The sequence below is a fragment of the Helianthus annuus genome, chromosome 14 (genome assembly GCF_002127325.2).
Source record: "Helianthus annuus cultivar XRQ/B chromosome 14, HanXRQr2.0-SUNRISE, whole genome shotgun sequence".
Classification (NCBI taxonomy): domain Eukaryota; kingdom Viridiplantae; phylum Streptophyta; class Magnoliopsida; order Asterales; family Asteraceae; genus Helianthus; species Helianthus annuus.
In genome coordinates this window covers 140,720,057-140,743,670 of record NC_035446.2, presented here as the reverse complement: position 1 = coordinate 140,743,670, position 23,614 = coordinate 140,720,057, and the positions used below count along the sequence as shown (strand labels likewise).

The following is a 23,614-nucleotide window of genomic DNA, read 5'->3' as shown; positions in this document are numbered from 1 at the left end:
AGTCTTAGAAATCTTTGACGTATGGGGCATTGGCTTCATGGGACCTTTCCCATCCTCAGGTGGGAATAGGTACATCCTCGTGGCCATTGATTACGTTTCGAAGTGGGTCGAAGCTCAAGCTTTGCCCACCAATGATGCCCGAGTGGTGGTGAGATTCCTTAAGAAGCTATTCACGCGTTTCGGAGTCCCTAAAGCTATCATAAGTGACCGTGGCACGCATTTTTGCAATTCCGCCATGGAAAAGGCACTTGCATGCTACGGTGTCACTCACCGTCTTTCTACCGCATACCACCCGCAAACTAGTGGCCAAGTAGAGAATGCTAACCGAGGGGTGAAGAGAATCTTAGAGAAAACGGTAGGAAAAAGTAGAAAGGATTGGTCGGAAAAGCTCGACGACGCTTTGTGGGCATTCCGTACCGCCTATAAGACACCTTTAGGAACGACACCCTTTATGATTGTGTATGGCAAAGCTTGCCATCTCCCGGTAGAGTTAGAGCATAGGGCGTTGTGGGCATTAAAAACCGTAAACCTTGATCTTACCGAAGCCGCAAGAAGGAGGTTCTTCCAAATTCATGAGTTGGAAGCATTGAGGGATGCCGCCTATGAACGATCATGGAGTATCAAGGAGAAAACCAAGGCATTGCATGATTGGAGGTTGCGGGGCTTGAAAGAGTTTAAGGTAGGGGACAAAGTACTTTTATTCAATTCAAGGTTGAAATTAATAGCAGGGAAATTGAAATCGAGATGGAGTGGCCCGTATGTGGTGAAAGAAGTGTTTCCATACGGCACGGTTGAGTTATACGATGAAGTCGACAAAGGTGTATGGAAGGTTAATGGTCATAGATTGAAACATTACTTGGGAGGTCCCCCTGATACCACCGAAGAGGAAGAAATTCCTCTAGAGGACCCACCTACCTTCACCGATCAGTGAGCGCGAAAAGCTTCGCGTGTAGAGTATGTACCGTTTGTAAATTTCGTATCTTTTTCGTATTTTTCGTAGTTTTTCGGTGTTTGTTTTGTGTCGTTGAGAATTTTGCAGGTTTCATCACCGATACGGAACGGAGAAAGCATGAGACAAGAGGTCCCAGGTAAGTGTCTTGGACACTTAGAACAATTTTTGAGGGTTTTGGATGGGTTGGGAAAAGTTTCAAAATTTTTCTAAGGCATGGAACAAGAATTTTTACGAAACCTTCTGTGAAAAACGACCCCTCGCGCGACGCCTAGGCCCTTCGCGTCACGCGAGGGCTAAAGGTTCAAAAACTAAATATTTCCTACCCGCCGCGTAACGCGAGGCCTTCCATGACCACCTACGCGTCACGCGATGCCATGTTGACCCCTTTCAAATCGTTTTAACTGAACCTGTTCGCTGCATTGTTTCCTTTCCCCTTTCCGAAACCCTAAACGCGAATTTCACCAAAAATACCATAAATCACTCGTTTTACCACCAAATCTCTCCGTTCTTCTTCCTAAATCACCACAATCACATTCCCCACAATCTTAACCATCAATTTCACCCGAATTCGCGCTCCATTTTCACGTTTTTGGACAAATTCGTGCTCCAAAAGTTCAAGACTTCATTTTTCTTGCTAAATCCGAATCCAAGGTATGATTTCTGTGATTTCTTGCTAGTAGGTAGCTTTATTGCTTCGTTTTACTGTCGGATCAGTGATGTCTTAGTTTTAGGGTTTGTGTAGGGTCATAAAGTTGGGATTTTTGAGCTTTTTGTCATGTTAGTGGTATGCGGGTGGTTATGTTTGGGATGTTTACATACAAATCGGGTCTGCGGATGGTTCGGGTTGGTTTGCTTGAGGTTGTTTGACACTTGTGGGGTATGTTTGGACAACTAGACATCACGTTTGAGCTTTACGGGTTTGTTTGGGTATAACTATGAACTTTTGCTACAAAAATAAGTTGTTGAACTGATTTTTGCAAATAAATTTAGTTTTCTAAACAGATTTTGTTGCCACCAAAGTTGTGTAAAGGTTTAAAAAGTCAAACTCTCACGTGTTTTCGCCTCAAGTGTGGGGATATTTTGGCACTTATGCTTAATTGAGGACAATTAAAGTGCCGGGAGGAGATAGTGTACATTGAGTCGAGTAGTGTCTTTAGAGTAGTAGTTTGAGTCTAGTGTCGGGTTTACTTATATGCATGTACAAGTTCACAACTTTTTGCCCGTACTCAATCTCCATTCGGGTAGAATGATGTGTAACTTAAGCTTTTGTAAACGGTAACCCATGTTTTCGAAATTAGCCGCGAATGAAATGCTATACGGCTATTTCATAAAAAAAATTAAAAAATTAAAAATACCAAAAATAGCTTGTGAGTACTAACAATCTGCATTGTTTCTCTTGTCAAATCTTTCTTGTTTTGCAGAACATGTCAGGTGCAGGTTCGTCGTCAAACCCAAGGAAAAGAAGAATCAAGTATCGTGGGAATGACAGGAGAGTGTATGCCCGGATTGAGAGGTTGGTTGATCATCCGGTATTGGATTTTGAAGAGGGTACCGAAGAGAGGGTGAAGTTCAAAAAGTATGCGGTAACTCAGACACTGGAGCATCGTGTCATGGATTGGGAATGGTTACAAAGTATGGGAGCGAGTGAGCGGGTGGCAGAATTGTTAGGGCCGAGGTTGAGGATGGCTATGGATGCTTGTAACGGGCCGCAGTATACTGAACTTACAATTGAATTTCATTGTACCTTCCGTCACAAAGAGGGTACTTTTGCTGAAAAGGATGCGGTATCGTTTTCATTGGGTAGAAATCTTTATGAAATGAATATGGCTTAGTTTGGAGTAGCTCTGGGTTTTTACACACTGGAAGAAGTGGAGACAGATGAATTTGTGAATGGGTTAAGGGGTGTGTACAATCACCCTCGGCCGAAGTGTTTGAATTTGGTGGATTTGGAAAGATTTTGGGATACAATTGCGTCTCAACCGTTCTCGCACACGAACCTTATGACATCGGTTCGTGATCCTATATACAGGTATATTTTGAAGGTGTTGGCGACGACAGTTGTAGCGAGGAAGTCGGGGGAAAACAAGGCGAATTGGTTGGATATTTTCGCGTTGATGTGCATGGTTGAAAAGCGAAACTGGAACTTGGCTAGTTTTTTTGCGTGGTCGTTCAATAGGCCTCGTCGGGGAGGTAAACGGGCTACTATGGATCTTGGGCCTTATATAGCTCGGTTGGCACAGAATATTCGGGCCCTTACAAAGTACAAGATTGAGCAGATGAATGTGGGTATGCCAACGGTTCGTTGGGATGTTGCGAACCTACAGTTGGCGGGTATTCTTACACAGTCGGACCCGCCAGAGTGGAACTTTGAGGTTGGTGCCCCTCCACCGTGACAGCCGGTACCTCGACAGAGGCGTGAGATTCCACCACAGCAGCCAGTTAGACCGCCGAGACCCGACCCGTTCACTCCTGAGACTGCTTTTGACTACACGCAGCAGAGGTTTGATCAGATTGAGTGCAGGATACGGGTTGACCACCAGTGGACCATGCAGAGCCACCACCGACAGGACGACATGCTCAGGTACATGATGTCGGGTATGTCACTAGATGCTCCGATTCCTCCACCCTTTGCAGGATTATTACCTCCACCAGTTTATGGAGGCGAGCAGCAGACCCCGTATGTTTATGGTCAGTATCCGGGGTATGACCAGTGGGGGTTCAGAGTGGTTATGCGTATAGTGGTCAGTTTGGTTGGCAGCAGGCTGGCGGTTCGGGAACCCAGCAGATGGAGGAGGATTCTGAGGAGGAGTGATGTAGCTGACTGCAGCAGCATATATATCCTTTCATGTTTTATTTTATTTATGATGTTTCAGTAGTTCGATATGGTTGTATTCGTAGGACATATTTTTATTTTCTATTTGAACTTCGGATGATGCTACGATAAACGTTTGTAGAAGTATGCTTGGTATGGTACTTATGTTAGGTTGATGATGTGGAGCCGCTTTCCGTTCGTGTGAGAGAGAGTTTGGTATTATTTGCTGAGCACGTTCGGTATTGGAGGGCTTATGTGGAAGCGGCTGGCACTTTGACAGTCTCACATATCAGTTAAGTCGTTTTCCTTCTTGTTGTTGTTGTATTTTTATTTTATTTCGTCGTCTAGTTTTTTTTAGTAGTTCGTTAGTAGTCTAGTAGTGTTTAGGTAGTTGTCGAGTCGTGTTTTCGTTCTTGCATTAGGGACAATGCAATCTCTAAGTGTGGGGATGGGAATATATGTAAATAATCGAGTCTTTATTATAAAAAAAATACAAAAAAATTAAAAAATTGAAAAATCCAAAAAAAAAATTGAAAAATCAGAAAATGTCTTTCGATATAAAGAAGTTTGCAAAATAAAACGGAAAATGATAGAAAAGAAAAATTTTTGCTTGGGTTCGAATAATAATAATATGAGAATTAAATAAATCGAGCTTGCGTCTAGTTAGGGATATGTGGATAGGCCCGGGTTTGGTTTTAAGTCCCTTTGAGCTAATATACCTTAATTGTCGGTCCGCTAGTGGGTTTTCGCCTGGGAGATATGGGAAACTAAAACCGCGAATAATAGTATAAGGGGCACCGTTATCAGTTAAAACCATTAGATTTTTTGATCATGAAAAAAAAATATAGAATAAAAAGTGAGCTAGAAACTAAATGAAAGTAATGCATTCCTATGTAGTTTGTGGTTGGGGATAGCGACTCTACAGCCGAATTACCTCTAGGGTGTGTGAAATCGACCGTGCTAAAAAAAAATAAATAAATACCGAAACCTAAGTAATCTGTGGTTGGGGATAGCGACTCTACAGCCGGATTGCCTCTTGGTTAGGGAAAGCACCGTCTAGTCTCACGAAATAAAAAGAAAAAAAAAGAAAAGCGAGAAAAAAAAAGAAAAAAAAAGAAAAAAAAAGTTTGATTGTAAACTCTCTTGGTTTTGATATAAGACGGTTGGGAATTGGTCGAATGATCGTTCTTTTAGTCATATAAGCTTGAGGCGGGAGTAGGTGGACTGTTGATTTTAGTGTGAGACCCTAGGTGGATTGACCGCACTTAAATTAAAATCACATGATAAGGGTTTAGGATTGGATTCGGGTTTAAAGTGGATAAAGTATATTCGCAATCGCAGCTAACGCAAGTCTTGGTTTTAATTAATTATACCTATAATTTTCGACCCAAGTGAATATTTATCTCTGATTCCGTTGCATAATTCTTTTTCGAGGACGAAAAAAGAGTAAGTGTGGGGATGTTTGATGTACTGCAAAGTACATATGTTTATAGTGTATATTTTGGTCAGTTTTCAGTCGTTTAGAGTCTAATTTAGGTTAGAACTGCAATACTGCTGACGTTAAGCTTTGATTTCAGGTCCCGTAGCTTAAAGTGTTGAAAAACGAGTAAAACCGAGCAGTTTGGAAGAAAATTGGGATTCGTACGCGCGTCGGATAGGCTGGAAATCAGAATTGAATAAAAAATAATAAAAATGGGAGAGGGAGGCGCCGCGTCACGCGAGCCCCCCTAGACGTCACGCGACGGGTAGTATTTCCGGGAAAATTAGGGTTTTGATGATGGGATTTCGGAGAAACTGAACACAACTCTGATTACGAATCAAGAAACCCTAGGACGAATTTCGGAGGTGATTTTGAGCATTCTGGAGTATTGTGCCTAACGGGAATCATCCGGTTGAAGCTTGGATCGTGAGAGTGAAGATCTTTCGGGTTTTATCTCCCGGTGTTCCTTATTTTCGCGTTTTCAATACTTTACGATGAATTCTTGTTTTAGACTTGTTTTGTTTGTTTTGAACATCATGATTCTTGGCTAAACTTTAGATACTACCAAGATTTGATGATGGTTTAATTTATGTTTGGATCTTTTAACGGTTTTTATTGATTGATTATGGATTGATCTTTGAAAGTAACGTGTTCTAGATATTCTGATTTGGTGCGTGTGCGTATTTATTTTTGATTGTGGATTGTTTACTGTTTCACATAGATTTTGGTGGATGTCTTTCACATAATAGATCTGTTTGATTATTTGCATCCTTGCGGGTTCGGGTGATCTTAGGGTAAATCGGCCGATAGCCTTAGAAACAGTAATTAAAATACAATTAGGAATAAGTATTCTGCTTAACTTGTCGCTGAGAGGCTCGAGTTAGTTATTAGGTCGCAGTGCAGTATATAGCTAAATTAGATTTTGAGAGAAGTCGACGTTAGTTCCCTAATTGCATTAGTGTCTAGTAAACCAAGTCAGAACCTAGAACTGCCTTAGATTGTCGCGCTGAGAGGTAGATAGTCGTATTAGGGCACTTTTAGAGTCGTTAGAGGACTGAGAGGAAATCTAACAGTCGGTAATCATAACAGCCTTGTACGGTTTCCTAGGTTTCTTCCTGAGAAGGGTCGGGAAGTCTTAGCATTGAAATACCTTAAGGTTTAGTATTTAACGATCCCGGCTCCATACAACAATAAAACCGTTAGAAGTCTATTCATAGTTAAACTGGATTCAAGTCTAGGTAGTCCTTAATCTCATCTGAATTAAAACCCTAGTTTCCGTTCGTGTCTTAGTTTAATTTCAATTTAATCACAATTTTAGGATTTTAGTACAACCCCCCCCCCCCCCCCCAAAACACAACATTTGTTTAGTCGTGTCAGTGTCTAGTCTAAGTTTAGTCGTTAACGTAATTCATTAGAGTCCTTGTGGGTTCGACATCCGGACTTACTTTTCTGTGCTAGAGTCGACCGGTACACTTGCCGGTGAGTAGTTTAGTCAGGCTAAAGAGTCTAGATTTTTATTACTTGAGTCTTAATTTAGGGTAATTTTAGTTTAATTAGTTGAACTACTTTTTCCACATCATTAATAAACAAAATTATATAATAATACTTATAGCAGACACTATATAATAATACTTATTCATCATTAGCCCAACCACTGTTAGTATCAAATCCTCTATTAAGCATTTTAAGATTGAATATCATCTGTTGTTCGTTAACATCTGTTGACCCATAGCAGACCTTTGCATCTTCAGACATTTATTCATCAGCAGATGCTCTCTTTTGTCAGACTTTAGCTACAACACACCTTTTATAACACAAAATATACTGTAAATTCTTCTAAAAATCTGTTGTTGATAAACAAAATTATATAATAATACTTATAGCAGACGCTATATAATAATACTTATTCATCATTAGCCCAACCACTGTTAGTATCAAATCCTCTGTTAAGCATTTTACGATTGAATATCATCTGTTGTTCGTTAACATCTGTTGACCCATAGCAGACCTTTGCATCTTCAGACATTTATTCATCAGCAGATGCTCTCTTTTGTCAGACTTTAGCTACAACACACCTTTTATAACACAAAAATATACTTTAAATCCTTCCAAAAAACTGTTGTTGATAAACAAAATTATATAATAATACTTATAGCAGAAGTTATATAATAATACTTATTCATCATTAGCCCAACCACTGTTAGTATCAAATCCTCTGTTAAGCATTTTAAGATTGAATATCATCTGTTGTTCGTTAACATCTGTTGACCCATAGCAGACCTTTGCATCTTCAGACATTTATTCATCAGCAGATGCTCTCTTTTGTCAGACTTTAGCTACAACACACCTTTTATAACACAAAATATACTGTAAATTCTTCTAAAAATCTGTTGTTGATAAACAAAATTATATAATAATACTTATAGCAGACGCTATATAATAATACTTATTCATCATTAGCCCAACCACTGTTAGTATCAAATCCTCTGTTAAGCATTTTACGATTGAATATCATCTGTTGTTCGTTAACATCTGTTGACCCATAGCAGACCTTTGCATCTTCAGACATTTATTCATCAGCAGATGCTCTCTTTTGTCAGACTTTAGCTACAACACACCTTTTATAACACAAAAATATACTTTAAATCCTTCCAAAAAACTGTTGTTGATAAACAAAATTATATAATAATACTTATAGCAGAAGTTATATAATAATACTTATTCATCATTAGCCCAACCACTGTTAGTATCAAATCCTCTGTTAAGCATTTTAAGATTGAATATCATCTGTTGTTCGTTAACATCTGTTGACCCATAGCAGACCTTTGCATCTTCAGACATTTATTCATCTGCAGATGCTCTCTTTTGTCAGACTTTAGCTACAACACACCTTTTATAACACATAAATATACCGTAAATCCTTCCAAAAAACTGTTGTTGATAAACAAAATTATATAATAATACTTATAGCAGACGTTATATAATAATACTTATTCATCATTAGCCCAACCAGTATCAACAGTCGTTAGAATACACAGTTGTTACATCATCAACAGATGTTCTCTTTTGTCAGAATTTAGCTACAACACACATTTTATAACACCAAAATATACCGTAAATTCTTCCAAAAAACTGTTATTGATCAACAAAATTATATAATAATACTTATAGCAGAGGTTATATAATAATACTTATTCATCATTAGCCCAACCACTGTTAGTATCAACAGTCGTTAGAATACACAGTTGTTTCAGCATCAGCAGATGTTCTCTTTTGTCAGACTTTAGCTACAACACCAAAATATACCATAAATTCTTCCAAAAAACTGTTATTGATAAAAAAAATTATATAATAATACTTATAGCAGACGTTATATAATAACACTTATTCATCATTAGCCCAACCACTGTTAGTATCAACAGTCGTTAGAATACACAGTTGTTTCATCATCAGGAGATGTTCTCTTTTGCCAAACTTTAACTACAACAGACATTTTACAACTCGAAGTATTGACTCTCTGTAATTTGCAGGAGCACAGATTCTTCAAAAAAACTGCTATCAATGATCAAATTCTAAACATTTGTTTTATCTTTGCACTCATCTGTTCACCATCAAACCGACCCTTGATACTATTAAACCTCTGTTGACTTACCAAACAGATGTTCAAACACAATTCAACATGAACATAATTTAAATCTTACTCAAACAGTAAATAAGTAAAAACAAAACACAACATAGATTCATAAAATTAAAATTTATTCATTTATTCATGACATTAAAACTAAAACTCCAATAATTACATCACATACTGAACAACATTAAAGGTCAAATCTAACAATAATGACAAGAATTAAGAAACTTTAGCTTCAACTTCATCGATTGCTGAACCTCTCGATGTATGTCCTTCAACATCGCCATGAACTCCACGTCACTATCACCGCACTCTATATTACTGACAACACAAAGCTCATGAACGGAGGTTGAAGGCATCCGCATAAGATCTCTGGAAACCTGCTCTCTAGTGAACAGGCCAACTTGCAATCCATCAAAACATCTTTTCAACTCTTGAAGAGTAGCCCTATCTTCATACACCTGTTCCTCGATTTGCCTGATAAAACGCTGCTTTAAATCATCTGATTTTGCATTTGTGAATGACACCATTTGAATAAACTATATTACTCGACTTTCCTTAAAGTATGATATCTTCGTAGGAAAACGTGAAGAAAAACAGGTGAAGTGACTATGAGTTTATATACTGAAATTTGGTATTATGAAAACTTGTACATTTAATATAAACATATTAATGTATATTTCAAAACAGCAATCTTTTAATGCAAAAACCTTTTCAAACCCCAACTTCTATGGGAAAACTATAAAATTAAATACCAAGAAACCCAAGGGATAAAATTTCGAAGTTCAAAGAACAAAAGCAGATTATCACAATTACAATTAACCTCTTGATTTACCATGTAGACGCGTTTTTAAACTCTATAAAAAACTGATGATTACTTTTGATTTAAAACATCAAAAAATTGTCCTACAAATCACTTTCTGTCAAAAATTGTTCCAAATCAGAAAACCAACAAAAAATCTACATGGCAAACTTCAGCTTCTACCACTGGTCAGACACCAGCAATGTTAAAACATAGTTCTCTATGTGGTCACTCAAAGAACAAAGAACAGACGAAGAACTAAACAGGAAAGTTGACATAATAAATGACACTAATTACAACAAAACCTGGAACAGTACAGCATTGCTCGATGAAGTCCCCCACTCTCCTCCATCAGAGTTCCAGAAGAATGCAGAAGAGTTTCTGACACAACTTCTAAAACAGGATCAGAAAATCTGCAACATGCTAACTGACGTGAAAATCAAAAGAGAACATGAAATCACATGGAGAAAGGCCAGAGTCTACGAAATCCTAGCAAGTGTTAACTCTAGCGTGTAATACTTTATAAATATTTCTTTAAATTTGTATTTTTCTATGTAATAGTTCATTTTAATAATATAAACATGCATCTTAACATATTCTAAAATGTCAGTGTCTATAAAAACTCTCAACATCATCAACAGTTAATCAAAATAAGAAACAAACCTAACATGCAAAGGTCTCTTCTCAACTGTTCTAGTACATCTGACTTTTCACGATATTGCACGAATCTATACTTTCTATAAAAGGAGAAAATCTTCCTAACGCAAGAAAACCTGACTTTCTATTTAACAAAAATCGAACAATGCAACTCTCCCATCAAAGAAGATAGCACATGCAACTTTTCAAGATGTTGCAACAATGATACTGCAACATCGATATTGAAACGTTGATGTGTGATGGGAAGCTTCATTGAAACGACGATGTTGGAACAATGATACGGGAACGATAACATGTAAACATAATCCACAAACATTCGAATAAAGAAGTGTAATCGGAGATTGGCGGCTGAATCACGAGAAAGATGCATTTGAGAGGGAGAGATACGCTCACAGATGTGAGTGGGAGAGATTTGAATGTGGAGCTAGATTATTAACCCTTATTTATAGGATTTAGAATATATGGTTTGAATTTTGAATGTGGAGCCGGAATTTTGAATCTCGACAGATGTTTATTGGGAACTAATGTTTGATTATAAAATGTTGAGGGCAGATGTTTAAACAAAAGTTTAAATGTTATTTTATACTAGGCTTAACATGGGCAGACCTTTCCTCAGCAGACCTTTGCATCTTAAATGTGGGCCAACTTTGAATTTTAAAGTCTTTTAATATTAGGCTTTATGATGTAATAATGACATAAGAAAAGCCTTGTTGGACATGCTCTCCGGCTGACACATCAGCTTTTCTTATGTCATTGGGATTTCTCCTTTTATAGAAAGTATAGATAGAGGTGTAGGGTGATGAATATTGTATTTTTTTTTGTCTTTTAGTGATTTCTTATTTTCTACCTCTTTAATTTACTTAGTTTACTTTTTACACCATAAACTTTTATAAAGTTATCAAATAGCCCTGAAACTTTATTAAACTTTTCTTTTGACTTTGTGTTTTAAGCTCTCTTTCAGTTGGTTGTTATACTGGATCCTTTTTATCACTTAATGATCTTTCACTTTCACCCCTGTAATTTACTCATTTGAATTTTTACACCCTAAACTTTATTAATGTTATCAAACAACCCCTAAACTTTAATAAACTTTCCTTTCGACTTTATTTTTATGTTTTTCTTTTTCGGTTGTTATAGCAGGTACCGGTATCATATTGATACTGTAATGAACCGAACTGATGTCGACCAAACTCCCGCCGCAACGCGCGGGTAATTTTACTAGTTTAAGTTAAAAACGTGTCAGGTCAGAATCTGTTTCCGGGATGATTACATTATAGATTTTAATAGTGTTTTCATGATGAAATACATTGCATTGTACGTTTCTAAGGTCTTGTGTAATGGGGCGGCATATCACGGGAAAAGAGGGCATAGCGCCCCATAGCGTCGCCGCACATCACTACGGTCGTCGCTATGGGATAATGTTTTTCCCTCCCGCGATGTATATCACGGCGTGACCATTCTTTCCCCACTCACACACATATACATACATACATACATATATATAAAGCCCCATACATATATAACCCCAATACACACTTAAGTTATATAAAGCTCATCTCTTACACAATCCGCCACTTATCGCATAACGCCCCACACGAGGCTTTATGACTACACATGGCCTAACAAGGTATTCACTTATATTTACCGGTGAATACACTATATCTAGGAATATGTGTTTTTTGTGTTAATTACCGAAAGAGAAAAATGCTCGGATAGTCCCTGTGGTTTGCCCATTTTTCATATTTAGTCCCTAACTTTCTAAAATTACACCTATAGTCCCTTAGTTTTTGAATTTCGTTCCCGGAAAGTCCCTGGCGTGGATGGGGGTTAGTTTTTGTTGTTAGGTGCGTGTGAAATGACAAAAATATCATTACTGTCAAATTAATAACTAAAAAGTTAAAAGAAATATAATTAATATTTTACAATTTATGTGGGACCCACCACCCATTCTACCCACTTCATCTTCCCCACTCCACACCACCATCTCCACCTTCAACCACCACCACCCTCTACCCTCCCCCCCTCACCGTAACCACCACTGCCGCATCCATCCCCGCCACAACCACCACCACTGCCATCATCACCGCTGCTTCAACCACGAAAACAGATTTGGTTATCTTGTCTAAAAATGGAACCAATTTGGTAGTTTCCATGAAATCAGCTTATGATTCCATCAATCAGGATAAACTGTTTCATCTGATGAAGATATTATAGTAGAAGGTGGAGTACTGATCAATACATACGTTTCTCCTCTTACAGGGGAAGGGGAAGTTTCTATAAGGTGAGTCTTTCCAGAGTGTTCAGTCATTAGTAATTGTACTATCCCATCAGTTTGCTGTATTGCCGGATTCGACCCTCCCGGGTGTTCTTGGAGCTCCGAAAGTGAGTGTCTGTGTCTGTATGTTGGTAGATACTGTTTTTCTCCTTACATGTTTCCAAGGATTGGTGGTGTTGTTGGCAACCTGATGTTTTAATCCATTTAATGCCAAAAGGTGAATCATATAGTTTTCTTATTCTCTAGACTTTAGGAACTTCATGTGATCAGTTGTACTTTATATGTTTCTCTCTTATAATTTTATGCTTTGCTTACCATTTTAACGATTAAGAAACGCTTAAAGAGATAGAACTTGATCAGGTTTTACTTTTGAGTTGTGTTTATGTCTCGTTCAAAATTAGAGAGTTTTGTCTTTGTTTTTGCTCTATATAAGGAATCAATTGGCGGTGGTGGTTGTGGCGGGGATGGTTGTGCCAGTGGTGGTTACGGTGAAGTGTGTGTGTGGGGTGGGGGGTGGGGGGGGGGTAGATGGTGGTGGTGTGGGGAAGATGAAGTGGGTAGGGTGGATAGTGGGTCCCACATAAATTGTAATATATTAATTATATTTTTTTTAACTTTTTAGTTATTAATTTGATAGTAAGGGTATTTTTGTTATTTCACAAACACCTAACAACAAAAACTAACCCCCATCCACGTCAGGGATTATCCGAGAACAAAATTCAAAAACTTAGGGCTATAGGTGTAATTTTTGAAAGTTAGGGACTAAAGATGAAAAATGGGCAAACCACAGGGACTATCCGAGCATTTTTCTCTTACCGAAAAATAACACCGTGTTTATATAATGCATTCACTTGTATTCACTGTTAAATACAACATATCTTCACGATAATTATCACCGTGTTAAAATTATTCATGAAGCAGACCTAACAAATAATGTTGTCCTTTTCTCTTTCTGCTTTTGAAGGATGAACAAAAAACGAGAAAAAGAATATGTGAATGATGGAGGACCATGGCTCGTAAAGAATGAGTTGTATAATTATTCCCATGTACGTTCTCTTTAATGATCTATAAATATGGTTTGAGTGACCACTTGCATCATGAATGACCATAAATATCATCGACAAATGACATGGAAAATAACTAAATAATAGGGAATTAACACCATGAGGTATGGTGGGGCTTGGGTTGGGGCATTGGTTGACACGTGGAAATTCAAAATTCAAGTCTTCAACCCACTTTGAAGGGGGTATGGTGGGGCTTGGGTTGGGGCTTGGGTTCAGCTTTTTTTTTTAATATATATATATATATACTATATAATAAAAGAAACCATTATGGGGACACTTGTCATCATATTAGGCCATGTTTTATAGATAATTTTTATTTTAGTTTAATCTCTTCTAATTAATTATAAATAATTCTTCTATTAAATATTATTTGATCTAATTATTACTTTTATATTTATCTATTAATTATATTTATCTATTAGTTAATTAATATGATCGGTTCGTGATTTCTATTTTGTCAAATCGTGTTTCTGAAATTTCAAACTTGTATATTATTGTTTCAAAGCTTCTTTGTTTATATATTAATATATTAATACACGTATTACACAATAATATTTAGTAGAAGAGAATACACTAAATAATAAATATTAATATCAAGAGTAAATTACGATTTTAGCTTCTGTGGTTATATTACTTTTACCCTTTTAGCCAACAAAAAATCTTTTAACATATGAGTCTTCAACGCCTTTTTTCTAATCGTTTTACCCCCTAACACTAACCCCATCCATTTAATTTTAGGGGCCAAAAGGGTTTGAAAAAAAAATTATTTTATGATTTTCTCGCCACACTTCCAAACTTTTCTTATATTAATTAAATAAATGAATAATGAGCTATATAAAATTCATTTATTCGACCCGTGTAATACACGGGGTTATAACCTAGTATATATATATATATTTATAACCATTCACAGCCCGCCATGTCAGTTGCTCCCTCGCCCCACGCCCGGCTTAAAAGCCAAGCCCCAAGGGGCCACGCCCCAACCCAAGCCCACCCGGGATGGTGCCTTAGGCGTTTTCCCCCAGCCCACGCCCAAACTTCCACCCCATACCCCATGGCCTAAGCATATTTTGTAGAGTGAATGATGTGAGTTTGCACGTTCCATTTATTGCATGCTACAATTTTCAAATTATATATAAAGAGGACGGGGACCAAGCGGGTAGAGCATTGAGGGTAAGTATCTATAGGTAGGTTCGAGGTAGCCTAGGATACCCCTCAACTTTCTTGGCTAAGTGTTAATTTTTTAATTTTCTTTTCAGTTTTATGTATTTGGATACCACTAATTAAAAATTAGGATACCCCTAAATGTAAAATTAGAGATAGATGAAGAAGAAAATGAAATAATTTGAAAAAAAGAAGAGTTAAAAGTTTAGCAAAAGTTGCAGAAAGAAACCGAGGAAGAAGAAGACTTATAAATTTTTAAACCAAAGGTTAAAAGATAATTTTTATTGGTTTAATTGTTTTCTTTTATTGAAATTCGGAAATATACAACAACCCACGTGGCTTATCAGTTATCAACTTTCTATTCTATTAATTATTACAATTTACGATTGTTACATATTTTTATTTTATTACTTGTATAATATTACAGTTTATATTTAACTTTGATTGAATTATTTTTATTTTATTACCTCTATAGTAAGTATTATAGTTTATAATTTATCTTTAATTGAGTTACATATTTTTATTTTATTATTTGTATAGTAAGTATTGCAGTTTATAGTTTAACTTTAATTGAGTTACATATTTTTATTTTATTACTTGTATAGTATAGTATTTAATCAGTTTATTATCTATCAATTTGTTAATTTCTTTTATTTTACTTGAAGCTTATTATTTATAACATCCTTTTTATCATAAGTTATATTTTATTTTTTAAACATATAAATATTAGACTACACTTTCCATCTTGTAAAAGTGCTTTTTATGAGATTATTTAGTAATAAAAAACCTCATACACTTTAACAAATTTACTTAATTAAATTTTGTGATGAATTATTAGTATATATTGGAAATACAAAAACTTATGCTAGGACCCGACGTGAATCGAATCAAAAATTACTTAATTAAATTTTGTGATGAATTATTAGTATATATTGGAAATACAAAAACTTATGCTAGGACCCGACGTGAATCGAATCAAAAATTTTTACATCCACTTGATGAAATTGAAGCATCAAAAAACAATGACTCCATACAAATAAAATCCTGGATCCACCACCCAATGTACGTTAAAAAATGGTTTCTCCGTTTTATGAATGTACGGCAAAAAAAATAGGGATACCCCTGAATTTTTATTCTAGTTCCGCCACTGCCAGCACACCGCCACCAGCCCCAAGGGTAGGCTGGGCGGGTTCTGTTGGCCAGCACAGGTATCCTCTTCAAATTTGTCTTCTTTGATGCCCTTTTGACCTTTAAACTCATTTGACCACATTTATTTAAAATAAAATATTAAGTTTGTGGCATGGGTAGACGTCGTCATCACTTACTAGTTAATAGGTACTTGGTGTAGTTTTGAGTTGGCGAGTGGTGGTTGATCGAGGCTAGAGTACTTACCTAGAGTGTCCCTTCCTCCCTAATTTAGCTCGATATTCTTTAATTTTTGGCTAACCATCTGTGAGCCACCCCAAGGCTAGCCTTTTATTTCGAGCTAACCATGAAGGCTTTTTTTAAAGCACATTTATGACACTCTTGCTCAAACTTTGCCCTTTGGGTAAAAAACAAAGCAACTCTATGGCCAGGGGTGTGGCTTCGCGTCACCCCGCCACATAGCTCAATAGTGTCATTTGGCGTCCCACCTCCACCCCGCCTCCGTTAAAGGGGGCGCTATCGATTGATTCCGCCAAAGGGTTAGCGTGCACGAGAGGATGAAATCAAGGGGGTCCACCTAAAGTCAACCTGATCAGTTTTTTTTATTTATCTTTTTTTTAATATAGTTAAAATGGGCTTTATAAGGGGCATTATTCCACACCATTTAAGTTAACGATAAAGCCCCCTGCTTATGTGTCGTCTACGTGGCGCTTATGTGGCGTAACAAAGCCCATAGGGCTTTAAGCCACACTCTCTAGCCTAAAAACTGACTCCTCTTTTTCTCCTCTCGCGCACCTTGTTTTTTGAGTTTTTCAGCAAAAACGCCTCTTCTTTGTCTCTCCTCCACATCAACCATGTCTCCTCTACGTGAGCTAACAACGCCTAAAACACGTGCGTTAGAGTTGCCTTAAAGTTGTATTAAAATCGTGCTTTAGATCCTTCAAGTTGTGATTGTAGCAAACTATGTTTAATTATTACCAACTAATATCATTATACTTTTTACTTTTTTAGCTCAACTTGGTGAAGTTATGATATAACATTAAACCCACATTCAATGATTGGTCTCTTCAAATATGCCTAAACTTCGACCATTCACAACCATTCCCACCAAAAAAAATGAAGATTTGATATTATTCGGAGGTTTTTTTTATGACACTTGAATAAGAAACAACTATACCGTTTAATACGTTTATGAGTGTTAGGCCTGACGTCACTTGTTATTGTTGATGACTACCTTTTCATACATACATCGCTAACGAACCCAAAAATAATTTGCTCGGGTAATTATTTTAATATGTGTAATGAATCAAGGTCGCTTTTCGTATGTTATACGTAAAAACAAGAATCAAATAACACTAAAAAACTCTATAAGGTCGCTTGACCTCATTAGCTAACACTTGGGAGGATAATTGTGGATACGCTAAGTTGACTACACATGGGGATAATGAATCCGTGACTTAAGAAAATCGATGATGAGAGAACCCTTTAAACCTAAAACCGACTTATTTCATTTTAATATAGATTAAATATATTGAATATCCTACATTCCTATCAAAAGATTTAGACACTCTTTCTGTTGATTCATGTTTCTTATGTGGAAAAGACTTTACTAACTTTAACATATGTACACTTTGGTATTTTTAACATGTCTATACTTTTATATCAGATGGAAAACATTTTAATAATCAAGGTGATTTTTATGTTAACAAAATAATAACACGTTATAAATATATTCTAGTAATACCAAGCGATTTTATAATAATAACACGTTATAAATATATTCTAGTAATACCAAGCGATAAGAGCACACTACAAAGTATATAATGTGCAAAGTAAGATCATAGATGTATAAATAGCATTCCTCTAAACATACAATAACATTCTTTTTTCCTTTTTAAGGAGCAGAAAATTCATGAATCATTGTCGAGGATCCCCTTGATCCCATTAATGATTGGAATGTAAAACAATTTCCTGATACTGATGTGCCGGAAAAGGAGACGGAGCACAAGATTGATGTTTTGTATTACCATCTCCCCTAACAAGGATTTTTTAATCACATATCACATGTTCCAAAAGTAACATGGTACACATCTTCTGATTCTCTATTTAAAAGCAATTTTGAACTACGAATATTGTAGCAATTGGCATTTGAAAATCTTCTGATTCTCTATTAAGCTCACGGGTTTTAAATTCTAACCTACAATTTTAATGTAATCATCAATTCATCATTATACATACATTGTGTTTTACATGAATATATATCACTCAAGAGATCAATTGCTCCTATAGTGTTCTATTCATTTTCCTTCTGCATTATCTTCTTTAAGTAAGAAATTGAAACGTTTCTATAATATATTCATTCATCTTTAGCTCACTCAACAAAATATGCAAACAAGGAGCTTCTTTATGCTTGAAGGCATGTACCGATTTTCATATCACTGTAATCAACTTCAATGGTTTCAAAAACAAGTTGGGCATTTAATTGGAATTGTTCAGATTAATTAAGTTGTAGACTTGTTTATACACAAAAATAACTTTATACATGAAATAAGAACACAAACAAGTTAAAAAATCCATTCAGCCAAATTGGGTTAGAGATAGAATTACTTTGTTTTGTCTCAATACTTAGGCCATGGGGTGTACTCTAACATCTAGAGTGTTAACAATGACATGACATGTTAACTAACATTGCAAACCACTCCCTCCATGTGTTAAAGTGCATGTTAACATGTTAACCCAATATTAAAAGATTAAATTAATTATTATTTTCTTTTTTAGACAAAACCCAATGTTAAAGTGCATTAAATGAGTTATGTGTTAACATGTTAAACCATTTTCTTAGAGTGAGACAAAATGAAATGAGGAAAAAAAGTTGATGTGTCACTTAGGTGGAGTTAAGTTAGGTTAAATTATACCCAAAGGCCTTATTAACAAAATTCATAGTTTAAACTGATTACATTATCCCCATTTAGTTGTCTTATATGTAAATTGTAACTAGCAACATTTTTGTCCAATTTGCTCGATTATGTCATTAAAAAAAAAAGGAACATTCTCCAAGTGTACAGGTCTTTTCATACAAATTTCATAAAACAAACACTAAGCTAGTATTCGTTTCATGGTATGTAATAGAATTGGAACTGAAATTAAAAATGATCAAAAACTAGATTTTAAAGAATTCTTTTGAAATCACATTTGATTGGTATAGCTATCAATGGACTTGGAATGTAAAATACATAAAATAACATTACTACCTTATATCCAAAAATATTTGAGTTCCATCTTTTGTTGAAATAAACAATATAAGAAACGGAATCTATATTATATTCAGAATCCATTTCATTATGTAAAACGAACACTACTTAACAATTTATCTTTTGGAACGATGATTTCTTTTGAATCTTATCACTTGTGGGACTTGAACACGTGACCTCAAACCTTAGACTACACAGGGGTCGGGCCTGGGCCCCATGGGTGGGCTTGAAGGTGGTGTATGGGGCTTGAAGGATTCCACCGACATGGGGCAATGGTGAGAGTGAGATGGCGCGAGTTGATCGGCGGGCTATGGTTGGAGGTTGTTGATTGGTTGGGGACAAAGTTTTTTAACAATAAAAAGAAGGTGGGGCCCTTCCACGCCCACAACCACCCGGTGGTTTTTTGGGGCTTGGAGGGCAAAGCCCATTCTGCTGACGTGACATCCACATGTCGCCCCACTCCCCTTCGAGCCCGTCCCATTCCGATTTCCGAGTAGTTTTAGGTGCTCCTAACGGACTTTCCTCTGCCAAATAAAAGAACATACCCTTTTTTTAATAGAAGTCATTTTACAAGGGAGTGAAACATCAAACAGATAAAATAGAAGTCATTTTTGTACTCTTCAAATTTGAAACCATCATTTCGTTCCTATTATTCATCGACGATCGATTTTGATTCTCGAAATTATTTCCAAAAAATTGCTAATTTGTTCATGAGTTGACTCGATCCTGACGAACTTTTCGCTCAATCATTAAACACTTAAGGTATGAATTAATTTATCACTTTCAGTTACTAGATCACAGTTTGTTTGTGTATGAATTAGGGTTTACTTAAACCTAATTTCTGGAAATTAATCTTAATTGTGTTATAGGGATTACTGAAATATAGAAGTTGGTAAGATCAAAGATGGTGTTGGTATTGGCAATTGGGGATTTACATATTCCGCATAGGGCACCTGATCTACCTGCTAAGTTCAAATCTATGCTTGTTCCTGGCAAGATTCAGCACATTATTTGCACTGGTAATCTCTGTATCAAAGTAAGTTATCACTTTATCTTGCACTGCTTAGGTTTCGATTAAGGGATCATCAGAATTTGATTGGTTGTTTTGAGTATCTTGTGGTGGTGATCTTTGACTCTTGTTTGGGAATGATTGTGATTAGTGTTTTGAACTATTTGCTTTAAAGTTTGTTTTTGAACCCTAGTTAAGGAATCATCCAAATGTGATTGGTCTGTGTTAATTTCATTCTTGTTTGGGATATACTGCGATTAGCATTTTAGTATGTTGAAACCATTTGCTTGAAACATTGTATTTAAACCCTAATGATCGACTCTTATTTCAACAAGAGGATTAGTCTTTAAGCATTTCAAAACCATTTGCTCAGAACTTTGCTTCTAAACATCCAATATACATGGTAAATAGTTACAGAAGATATATGGCTAAAGATAATGAACACAACATTTGAGTTTCAAACTTGAGTCTCTATATCATATCAGCCGACAGTGGCGAAGCTTGAGATTTCCGACCAGGGGGCGGAAGTCACCGAATCTAAAATTTTTATAAAACTGGGGGGTCGAAAACGTATATACCCAAAAATTTCTATAGGAAAACTACATACTCTCCACTACTGAGCAAAAAGTTCGGGGGGTCGGCCGCCCCCTCCCGCCCCTTAAAGGCTTCGCCGATGTCAGCCGAGCCTTTTTATTTTTTTTGCTGTCTTTGCAAGTATGTTTAATGTTTAAAAACAAAATGGCAGTTAGAGTTGGTTGAAAATTAAACCATTCTTTGGAACAATAAATTGATTCTGGTTGTCGGGTGGCCGTCTTGTTTCATATTTTTTGTCCAGTGAATGTTTGATAATTCGACTTTTTTAACACTGAACTAGTTGCTGTTTATACCTTGTACATTGGTAATGTGAATTTTTTTTATTTGTTTTTACTTCTGAATTTAGCACTTCAGTTATCATGATCACCAACTTTTTATTATGCATATGTTATCATAATCCTTTCCTTTGATTTGCTTAATGCTACAATTATCAGTTGTGCATACATTGCAAGTTAATATTAAATTGTCGAATTTGCATATTTGTCGTTTTTTCTCTGTATAACTCATCTGCCTTATAAAAGATCATCAAAACAGTCGCTTACGTAATGTACATTTGTACCTTTGTGCGTGAGCAGCTGCGTGTTTATACCAAACCTTAATACGCTTTGAATATTGGTCTGACTTCTCATAACATATTCTATGGTTCATATGTCTCCATGAGCAGGAAATTCATGATTATCTGAAGAGCCTGTGTCCTAGTTTGCATATAACTCGAGGCGAATATGATGAAGATTCTCGTTACCCAGAGACCAAAACAATTACTATAGGCCAATTTAAGATCGGATTGTGTCATGGTCATCAGGTTAGCCATGTCACCTAACTTGGCCATTACCAATTAATGATATTATTATGACCTTAATTAGTATCTTGAAAATATGTGTAAACCTGATGACATCATCCTAGTTTTACAAGCATGTAATCTTTTCCTCGTCAATCAACTTTCTATTTTGTAACATAACCAACAAATGCATATTCTTTTTATTCCAAGTTTTTTTTTTTGCGTAAAAAATAGAGTAAAATGCCATTTTCGTCCCTGAGGTTTGTCAAGTTTTGCGACTTTTGTCCAAAGGTTTGTTTTTCCGCATCTGGATCCAAAAGGTTTGAAATCTTGCCATTTTCATCCGGCTCGTGAACTCCATCCATTTTTTCTCCATTAAGTCATGGATATTTTTGTCTTTTTTGTTTACTTAAAGGGCAATTCGGTCTTTTTCACTTTATGTACAAGCATTTAGCATAATGTACATATATTCAAAAGATCGAATTGCCCTTTAAGTTAACAAAAAGACGAAAATACCCCTGACTTAATGGAGAAGAATAGATAGAGTTAGTGAACCGGATGAAAATGGCAAGATTTTAAACCTTTTGGATCCAGATGCGAAAAAAAAAACCTTTGGACGAAAGTCGCAAAACTGGTCAAACCTCAGGGACGAAAATGACATTTCAAAACATATGTAGGGATGAGGTCATTTTATCTTAATTAAGAGGGTAATTAATGTGTTGATACTCTGTTTAGGTTGTTCCATGGGGGGATTTGGATTCGTTAGCCATGCTTCAAAGACAACTAGATGTTGACATCTTGGTTACTGGTCATACTCATCAGTTCAAGGCTTACAAACACGAGGCTGGTGTGGTCATAAACCCTGGTTCAGCCACTGGTGCATACAGCAGCATCACGTATGATGTGAACCCGAGTTTTGTTCTGATGGACATTGATGGCTTACGCGTTGTTGTCTATGTTTATGAACTCATTGACGGAGAAGTAAAAGTGGACAAGATTGACTTCAAGAAAACACCCACAGCCACTATATAATAATTCCATTTGCTGATTGGATATCCTTTTGTTGTCGTTGCTGTTGCTGCTGCTAACTTTTTTAGGCTCTCGTTTGGTTTTCTTTCCTTAAGCTTTTTCTGAACCTTGTTTCATTATGTGTATGTGAACTCTTCTTTCGTCACTTTTTTTTTTGTAAGGTAGTTAAAGTTATAAATGAATGTTCATCGAATTTGGATGGTTGGTTGTGTAGTTGGAACTGTGACCCGTTGCAGTTTATGCGTATTTAGAAGTTGGGTCACTTGTTGAAACTTTTATGTATGTTTTACGTTTAGGGTAAAGTTACGATGCTTTTGTGACCTTTGCTCGGGATCACCTGACTCTCCAATAGAGGTCACAATGGGTATGGGACAAGTTCACTAATCCTATCTCATATATGTTTACAAAACCATGTTGGATACTTGTGTGGTATTCGTTACACATCACCAGCTGGGTTCGTGGTATCAGCATACCCGTTTATGATCTTATGCAGTTAAAAGTTACCAGTTAGGATGCCTATTACCTTAGGCACGATTTTAAACTCCCCTCAAAATGCGGCTTGAAATATAGCATGTTAATTTGCATTTCTAACAATCTTATAAGCTTGATAATTTCCAGCTCCAACAAATTCAACATCCTATATTTTAAGCTTATATTATAAGCTGACATATTCTGTTTTGATGTAGGTAAAAAGAGTTTGGGTAGCAGGGTAGGTATCACATAATACCATATCTGTCCCAAATAGACAAAACCCACGTTTTTTTAACTAATATCATACTCAATCTTATATCCAAATACCCGTCCCTAAATGGATTTCGAGCTGTATTTAACATCCCTACTCACTTTCAAGTTTGACTCCTTTTATTTATCATTATTTGGCAGCAGGCTTACAGTTCCGATTTTCTTACAGAAAGCAAATGAAGTGAACAAATTAATAATTTAAAATCTAGTTTTCTTGACATCCATAGAC

At 36.2% G+C, this 23,614-nt stretch overlaps 2 protein-coding genes across 2 annotated transcripts; both read left to right on the top strand.

Annotated features, from left to right (window-relative positions):
- Positions 1-235: 235 nt before the first annotated feature.
- On the top strand, positions 236-1,073 carry LOC110907482. The gene is made up of 2 exons (XM_022152461.2): positions 236-927; positions 1,040-1,073. The coding sequence occupies exons 1-2, from the start codon at positions 236-238 to the stop codon at positions 1,071-1,073; spliced, it is 726 nt and encodes a 241-aa protein (XP_022008153.2).
- Positions 1,074-19,793: 18,720 nt separating this feature from the next.
- Positions 19,794-22,890, top strand: LOC110904022 (vacuolar protein sorting-associated protein 29). Its single transcript, XM_022149831.2, has 4 exons — positions 19,794-19,996; positions 20,104-20,270; positions 21,502-21,639; positions 22,351-22,890. Exons 2-4 carry the CDS (start codon positions 20,139-20,141, stop codon positions 22,645-22,647), a joined length of 567 nt encoding a protein of 188 aa, XP_022005523.1. The 5' UTR covers positions 19,794-19,996; positions 20,104-20,138; the 3' UTR covers positions 22,648-22,890.
- Positions 22,891-23,614: the final 724 nt, after the last annotated feature.